The sequence below is a fragment of the Chrysochloris asiatica genome, unplaced genomic scaffold, assembly GCF_000296735.1.
Source record: "Chrysochloris asiatica unplaced genomic scaffold, ChrAsi1.0 scaffold00054, whole genome shotgun sequence".
NCBI classification, from domain to species: Eukaryota; Metazoa; Chordata; class Mammalia; order Afrosoricida; family Chrysochloridae; genus Chrysochloris; species Chrysochloris asiatica.
Genome location: NW_006408572.1, coordinates 4,579,304 through 4,588,350, shown reverse-complemented (window position 1 = coordinate 4,588,350; position 9,047 = coordinate 4,579,304). Strand labels below are relative to the sequence as shown.

The 9,047-nt window shown below is 39.4% G+C and overlaps 2 protein-coding genes across 2 annotated transcripts in view; one reads left to right on the top strand and one right to left on the bottom strand.

Moving 5' to 3' along the window:
* ASPA (aspartoacylase) overlaps positions 1-2,545 on the bottom strand; it is a 31,280-nt gene extending 28,735 nt beyond the window's left edge. Inside the window, exon 1 of the mRNA XM_006863261.1 lies at positions 2,425-2,545. The gene's annotated coding sequence lies outside the window, so the exon portion shown is untranslated. The remainder of the gene's footprint in view (positions 1-2,424) is intronic.
* A 6,051-nt stretch (positions 2,546-8,596) lies between these two features.
* The window catches only part of SPATA22 (spermatogenesis associated 22), a 29,821-nt gene continuing 29,370 nt past the window's right edge, over positions 8,597-9,047 (top strand). The window contains exon 1 of the mRNA XM_006863260.1: positions 8,597-8,639. Coding sequence (XP_006863322.1) covers positions 8,597-8,639 — 43 coding nt within the window. The remainder of the gene's footprint in view (positions 8,640-9,047) is intronic.

The following is a 9,047-nucleotide window of genomic DNA, read 5'->3' as shown; positions in this document are numbered from 1 at the left end:
GAACCAAATCAATGGCACTTAACAACAACAAGGTCTTGTACATTTAAAAATGTCTGTATTATGAAGTTTTTGATCATTCTGTGTCAACTTTCTTAGGTCTGCTACTTACTTTTTATCGAAATACAAAAGGAAAAGCAACTATTAGTAATTTTCTAGTCTTGGTACATGTTGCATGTTTTCAGGGAGCGCCAACCTTACCTCTGCCCTTTCAAGAGAAGGGTCTTGCCTTCTACTGATTAAGAACAGTCAGGTGAGGCAGAGTTTCCAGAGGAGCAAAAGTTTATTATAGATAGATACGAGGTTTGCAAGTGGAGATGAGAGGGCTTAATGCAAAGCTTAACCCCCATCTCCCCTAACAAAGGCTTTAAGGGGTTTAAAAGCATTTGGGTAGGTAAAAGACATGTTTGTTCATAGGGATAGGCCAGGATTTCTGGGAAATGGCCTTGCAAATTTAGTTCGTGTGCAGCAATCCTTAAAGATGGATTACACAGCTAAGGCCTCTTGTAGGAGCAGACAGTCCTTATTCTGGGATCACAAGCATGCACCATTCTTTAGGACTCTAATTCAGACTCCTCCCAGAGGCTAGCAGTTTCCTTTGCCCCAGTAGAAGGTTTGTCCCTTAAAGTTATGTCTAGGGCATTAAGTAAAACAGTTTGACCTGTAAAATATCTCACCAGGAAGTAAAAATACAGAATTTTTATGAGTGGTCTTCCTTTATGGTAGATCCCAGGATGTGGTTGCTTAATGGTGGCCTTGGGTGTGTCCTGAATATCTTTACAATTGCCCAAGGATGGAGGGGCACACACCTCAACATTCCTCAAGACTTTTGTTAAAACATTTCAATTAATAAGTGGCTTAGGTTGGATTCTAATTTCTGGGCCCTTTTCTCACCATCTCACCTCTGCATCTGGATCCTTAGGAGAGGGGATTCTGTGATTCAAGAGATTTTACAAGCCTCAAAGGAATGTAACAATCACTGATGCACATAGAGAAAGGCCACACATTGTCTTGCCTGTTCCTGATCTATAAAACAAGTACTATAGGTCACAATGGCTTTTTATAACCTCATATGAGCATCCCCTGGTCATTCTTTGGTGCCAACCTCTAGCTTTGTATATGCTAACCACAGAATTTTATATTGAAAAGTTTAGAGATGGTCTAACTTGTTGGTAGTGAGACTCTCCACTGGAATGTGCTATTCATCAGGGGGTCTTGTTAGGGGAAAGTATTGTGAATACTAAAATGATTACATCTCTTTAGAGCCAAATCTAATTTGATTTCATGCTGAATCCACAAAGTAAAATATTTCCAAGTACTGGAAACACTATGTACTATTACTATAGACTCCTGGTGTGGCACCATAGGATAAACACTCAACCTCAAGGTCAGTTTGAACTACAAGGTCCGCAGTTCAAACTCACCAGCCACTCTTTGGAAATTTATACGGGGTCGCTATGAGTCAGAAACTGACTCCATGGCACTTAACAACAACACTAATTACTTTGTTGTTTGATAGGGCACAACCAGAGTAAATCATTAAAATGACAGAGTCCTTTACTTTATAATGCTCTTCCGCAAATATTATCTTAGTTTATGCATACGTCTATTTTGTAAGCTAGGATGGGTTAAGTACTGACATTCCCAATGCATCAGTAAAAGAAACCAAACAGCCATTGCCATAACCACCATATAAGAACCCTAAAAAGCAGTAAAGGAAACAGGTTAAATAACTTAAGATTCTGCAGCTACCTAGGAACAGAAATAGACTTGGGCCCCAGGTTTTCTGGCCTGAAGTCCAAAAATTTTCACATGACAATAGAAAATTTCCCTATCATTTTTACTTTCTCCAAAGTTCTAATTTTTCCCTTTCAGAATTTTTATAAATAATCACTGCAGTGTGCTCAAAAAAATAAACAAACTCCCAAATAAAATATATGCTGGAAATATAAAAGGCAAATAAACACTTCATCATATTTAACCAACTAATTTACATTCTTTCTTTCAGAGGTTATAATACAGAGACAGAGAAAGTAAAATAACAAAATCTAAATATACATATTAACAATGTTCTAATCTAAGAAAAAGCTCCTATAGCCTTTGGCTGTGAATGTAAACAAATAATAGTTTTATTGTTTACCTACTTTGGTTTTAGAAAGAGTAAAATTATTCACACTAGAATACATTTAGTTTCTTTTCAGCGGATTTGTAGTGAGTTGTGCTCTTTGCCCTAGTCTCTCTGGAAATGCTGCTTCAGCTCTGGTAGCTGGAACAGATGACTTGCATTTTGAGGCTTGTTTTATGGAATCTCAACAGATCAGCACTTTGAAGCATGTTTAACAATCATAAAGTTAGTTTCTTTTACATGTCAGAATAAATAATGTTTTTGAGAGTTAATGAACTGTAATAATTCGGTCCTATACGTACCTTGTTTATTGTGTACAGTTTGTCTTCTGCGGAAAGCTTTATTAGAAAAAAAGGAGAGCATTTCCTTAGAAGTAGAGCAGCAGAGCCTTTTCATACTCTTATACCAAGTTAACTTCCGAAAGGTTTTAACTCCCTCTTACCCAGAGTACACTCCGTTTTCAGGCCTTACAAAACGTACAGCTTTTCAGTCTAGTTTTTTTTTTCTTTTTTTTCTGAGACTTAAGAGAACTGAGAGCATGCAAAATGAAAACTTTTCTGGTTGTCACTATCTTGTTATTAGGTTGAATTAATGTTTTGAAGTTCTTAAAAGAATGAAGTTCTTAAAAGAATAAGTAACTTCTAGCGGTGCAAATATTTTGTGGGGATAGAGTTTTATATATTAATAATGTGGTTTGAAACAAAAGGAGAGCAGTTGTTTTCTCTCATAGTCATGACTCTCCAATAGATTGATGTTAGAAATTTTATAGGAGGCACAATTAAGGTGCAGATTAATGTGTTTGGGAGGGGATAAGGAGGCCCTTCTTTCTCAAATTAATAATTACAGTGTCTCATGCATAGTGTGGTTGCCCAGAAATCATGTAATCAAACTACTATGAGTATGAGGAAAGGGTGTAGAAAAATGGAATTGGAAAATAATGGATTTTTTCCATGAACGTTTGAAGCCCCCTCATATAGTACTTTCTCTTTCCCCTAGGACTTCATTGTTGTGACTCATTCTGACCAACTTTCTAGGTAGAAATAAATGATAATCAAAAAAAAGGAATGGTATACATTTATGAATTGCTAACAAAGGTTCCACATTTTCATATTATAAACCTGAAATAGCATGTTGTTCATAGTGAGCATTAGGTTTTTTAGTTTGCTTTTCTTTGGCTATTATTTAATGAGGAGTCAGAATACCAATAAGAGGTCTACCAGCATTTTATTGACAATGGGATGACATTCAACTGTGTGGAGCCTAGCAAATTATGGATAACATTGTTAAGAATGGGAATTTCAGAACACTTAATTATACACATAGACTTGTTGTTGTTGTTGTTACGTGCCATTGAGTTGGTTCTAACTCATAATGACCCTGTGTAAAGTTTCCAAGGAGTGGTCAGTGAGTTTGAACCACTGACCTTCCTGTTCAAACCGACCTTGTCCTGCAATGCTATACCAGAACTCTGCATAGACCTAGAGGCAGCAGTTCGAACAGCAAGGGAATACTGTGTGGTTTAAAATCAGGAAAGGTATACATCGGGGTTGTATCCTTTCACCATATTTATTTAATCAGTATGCTGAGCAAATAGTCTGAGAAACTAGGGTATATGAAGAAAAGTGTGGCATCAGAGTTGGAGGAAGACTCATTAACAACTTGTTATATGCAGGTGACACAATCTTGCTTGTTGTAAGTGACAAAGACTTGAGACACGTATATAAAGAAAATAAAAATCCTCATAATTGGATCAATAAGTAATATAAGTGGAAAAAAGTACTGACATTGTCAAGGATTACATTTTATTTGTATCCACAATCAACCTCCATGGAAGCAGCAGTCAAGAAACCAAATGATGTACTGCACTGAGCAAATCTGCTGCAAAAGACCTCTTGTAAGTGTTAAAAAGTGAAGATGTCACTTTGAGGACTGACTGTGTGCAGGTGTGTCTGACGTAAGCCATGGTATTTTTCAATCAGTCTCATACACAATGTGAAAGCTGGACAATGAAGAAAACTGCAGAAGAATTGATGCATTTGAATCATAATGTTAATGAAGAAAATTGACTATAACATGGACTGTCAGAAAATCAAACAGATTGGATTTGGGAGAAGTACAGCAAAGAATATCTCTTAGAAGTGAGGATGACAAGTCTTTGTCTTGTGTGCTTTGGACATGTTATCAGGAGAAGGACTGGTAGAGTAGAGGGTAAGTGTAAAAGAGAAAGACCCCAACAAGATGGACTACTGGCACAGTAGCTGTAACAATGGGCTCAAATATAGCAATGATTGTGAGGATGGTACAGGACTGGGCACTGTTTCTCATTCTGTTGTACTGAGTGTACATATTTTCTTTATGTAAGTGTCTCAAGTCCTTGTCACTTACAACAAGCAAGATTGTTGTCACCTGCATATAACAAGGTTGCTATGAGTTGGAACTGACTGGATGGCACCTAACAACAGAGAGCAGTTAATTTTTGTGTGTGCATGTGTGGGTGGAGCATCAGTTTTATCTATCTATCTATCTATCTATCTATCTATCTATCTATCTATCTATCTAATCGGTCTATCTCATCTCAGGTCAAAATCTGCTTCCTATTCCTTCTACTCATTTTTGGTATGTTTTCTTTCTAGAGCTATTGTGAATATTTTATTGTCTTTTTCATATTTTATTGTCTGGAGTCTTCTAAGAAGACCCTATTCTTCCAAAGATTTTTCCATAGTCTGGCATTTAAGGTCTTCTACCTGGTTTCAACCTACTTATAATCCTATCAAATAACATTTTGTTTTTTTTACCTAATTTCCAAAAAACTACTAATATATGTCAGAGTTTCATAGTCCTAGGCTTTTACTAACATCCTCTGGGCCCTCTCCCTCTTCCTTTCATCTACCCCAGCCTTCAAAATGGTCACTAGATTTAGTAATGAAACATGGTCTTTGAACTCAAGCAGAGCTAGAAGTACTATAACTGACTCATAGTAGAAAAAAAACATAAGGCACAAAAGCAAAAACCAAACCAGTTGCCATGGAATTGATTCACACTAATTAATGGCAAAGAATGGCACTCCATAGGGTTTTCAATGGATAATTTTTCAGAAGCAGATTTTCAGGCATTTCTTCTGAGGCATCTCTGGGTGGAGTCAAACCTCTGACCTTCTGGGTAATAGTTGAGCTCTTAACTGTTTGCACCACCCATAGTATGCATTCAATTAGTAGCAGCTACTGTTGTTGTTGTGTGCTGTGGAGTCGGTTCTGACTCATAGCAATACTGTACAGGGTTTCTGAGGCTGTAAATCTTTACGGGAGCAGAAAGCCTCATCTTTCTCTCGCAGAACAGCTGGTAGTTTCGAACTGCTGACCTTGAGGTTTGCAGCTCAATTCGTAACCACTACGCTACCAGAGTTCCTTCTAGTAGCTACTACTGCAGTACTGTTGAAGTTACTATTGAAGTATACATAGTATCCAGTAAGTAGCTATTATTTTGTCTCCTGGTGTAGTGCTGTAGGAGAAGCACTGGATGATCAATTCAGTTTGAACTGCAAGGTCGGTTTGAACAGACATGTCGGAGGGTCAAACTCACCAGCCACACCTCGGAAACCCTATACAAGGTCACTATTAGTTGGAACCAACTCCATGGAACTTAATAACAATTTTTAATTGGAGGAGTCTTGATGGCACAGTGGTTAAGCATTTGGTTGTTGCTGGTTTGAATCCACCAGGGGAGAAAGATGTGGCAGGCTGCTTCTGTAAAGACCTATAGCTTTGGAAGTCCTATAGGGCAATTCTACCACATCCTACAGGGTCACTGCGAGCTGAAATGGACTCCACCGCAACTTTTTATTTTATTTTATTTTTAAATAAAATGATAGTGGCTGCCACTCTGACTCATAGCGACTCTGTATAGGGTTTCTGAGACTGCAAATCTTTACAGGCTTGGAAAGCCTTATCTTTCTCCCGTGAAGTGGCTGGTGGATTTGAACTGTAGACCTTGTGGTTTGCGCATTAACACCTAACCCACTATCTGTTGGGAAGCATGATGTCGATGTTTCCATACAATAAGTCCTGGACTGTGAACCACAAGGCCAGCGGTTAGAGCCTGCCAACTGCTTCAAGGGAGAAAGATGAGGCTTTCTGCTCCTGATACGATTTAAAGCCTCGGAAACTCTATATAGGGTTGCTATGAGCCACAAACCGACGTCAAGGCACCTAACAACAGTATTTGTTGAGCATTTATTGTGTGTCTCAAAGTGTCAATTTTCTTTCTCATGTTTGTATGGGAATTAAGATTTGCCATTCTTGGGGAGTTCTGGTGTGGCGCTGTGGGTTAATGTGCTGAGTCCATTTGAAATGCAAAGTTAGCTTTTCAAACTCAGCAACGGCTCCTCGGAAACCCTACACAGGTTCCCTAGAGTTAGAACTGACTCCACAGCATTTAACCGTATCAACATTTTACTGAGGAGACAAATGTAGGTTTAGTAAGTGTCAGGACAGGGCAATCTGTCGGCCTCCCGACCACCTCAGAGCTGAGAGCGCTCAGTCACCACCATTTTGTTTCACCTCCATTTTGTTTCCTCAGGGGGCCACTCGGTCGTCTGAACTCCGGCAGCTCAGGCTTCCCGCACTGACGACTCTGCCTTGTCCAGCTGCCCTCTTAACTCGGGCCTCGACTCTGCCACAGGCCTTCTGGACCCTCTTTGTGGACAATTCAATGTCAGATGTAATTCAGGGGGCACTTGGGTTGCACCATCACCTTAAAAACTGGTGTCTAGAACCCAAGAAATGACCCTGGGGAGTAAGGGGAGTAAGTCTGTCTTGTATAGACAGACTTGGGCATCATTTTCTAACAAATTTACGTCAGAGGCTGTGCTGGCCAGAAGATAGGCCACCAAGTCACTGACGACGGTGGACCGTTTCTTTCCCTTTTTCTTCTTTGGTAGAGTCGTTATCCACTGTGTACATTACGGTGTAAGAATCTAAGGGAGGAACATTACTGTTATGGTTTCTGAGTAAGGATGAGAGTGTCTTTTTCTCACGTCCGACTTCCCTTGAGGGAGACTGGGGTAAGTCTGCTAAAGTCACGACGCCCTCCCGCTCCCACACTTTGCCAACAAGAGGATGCTCCTTGCGCCTGCGCGGTGGGCAGGCTCCGGCTGAGGCGAGCCAGTATAGGTTCAAAGTGCGCCTGTGCAGGCCAGATTTCCCGCGCTTTTCGGAAGGCACGGCAGTTAGGGGCAGCTGACTAGCTCTTCGGACCGTTGACGGTTGGCTGTAGTAAAGTGAGGGAACCTGAAGTAATGTTATGTGTTGTGTTGGGAGGGCCACCGATTAAGGAAAAATGGCACCTTGACCTTAATTCCCCGAGTCCTGGGCCAGGAGGTCATTGAACGAGAACAAAAGCCCTGACTGACCCTCCATCCCTCCGAAACTTTTTTTTTCCGTGAGGGGCCAAATTAAGTCCTTCTGGTCTCCATCTACTTAGCCAGCAACTAAGCGGCTCTCTTCTGTGTATTTACAAACGGAGCTAATTTTGTGCATTGAAGCCGCCAGTCAGAAATTTGGGTCTATTTGGGAGCTCAGGGGGGTATAGAGGGGCACTCAGGGTCCATGTCCCCAGGGGAAGGAAATTGTACTTTGTTTTGTTTGTATTAATCTTTGAAACGTAATAGCCCTTGTAACACACTCCCTTCCCCATCCGCCCCTTCAGAGGTGAAAGACGTTGGTGTCACTATTTAGAGAAAAAGTTAGTATTAGTCTCTGTTTTGGTCGCTGGAATGACACTAAGGATATTTTCTAAAGCATGAGTATTTTCTACTCGATCCAACAACATTCAGCATAAAGAACAAGATATTTAGATGTTTCGAAGTAGTAGTTTTTACCTCAGTCTGACTTACGTAATTGGTTGTGTTCACATCTCTGCTTCATTGGAGAGTGAGCTTGGGAGCAGTAAGGACTTTATTAACGTTCGCATTTTGCCTTTTCACACAATAGATGTTTGTTGACTTAAACTGGGATTTTAATATATCCAGAGGTGAAGACAACAAATTTTCTGTTGTGAAAGAAACACAAAAATACTTGTTTTACATGTTGAAATTCTAGAAACTGAGGGGAACCTTGTTAGTCACGATAATTCTGGATATCTACTTAGGCTTTGGATATTAGATGAGGGGGTGTCAAAATTTTTGTGGAAAAATGGAATAGAACAAGAATGGAATTTTTCCATGAACTTTTTGAAGCCTGCTCATACAATCCAGGGGAATCAAACTCGTGGCCCAAACAGATCATCTGCCCAGTGTCTCAGGACTGATTCATTCACATCTGTTTCCTTTCTGGCTTTGTAAACCTCTTAAGTTTGTAGTCCATTATTGTTCATTTAATATGAGTTACCAGGTTTTTTTCGTTGACAGTTCCGATACCTTCCTGTTGTAAATTTGAGTGCTGAAGAGAGAAATTCCAGCCCTTGATAAAAATAAAGGAAATGAAGAGAAACGTAAATGAAAATCCAACTCGAAGTACGGCAGGTACTGAATAGAATTTTAGTTAGAATTTTTTCTATACTTTTGGTAGACTGTATAAAGCTGGCATCATTTATAGATGAAATATTTTATAAGATCCTTTCAAAATAGATTGAACATCTGGTGTAGTCTTTTTTGTAAGTTAAAGAAAATGAAAAGACTTACTCAGGGCAGAACATTTAGTGGCGGAGGTGGGAATAGGATCAGAATTGCCTGGATTTATTGTAATGATTTTTCTACATACTCTATGTGCTTGAGTTGTTTTCTGATTTTAAACTGGAAACAAATAGACTTACTTTAATTTGTATTTGCAAATTATTTATTCAGAATATTTCCAGAAGCATTTCTGTCTCTCTAGAGGTTTCCTCTACCATTTCTGATTCCCATTTGGTTAGTGTAAGGATTATATATATA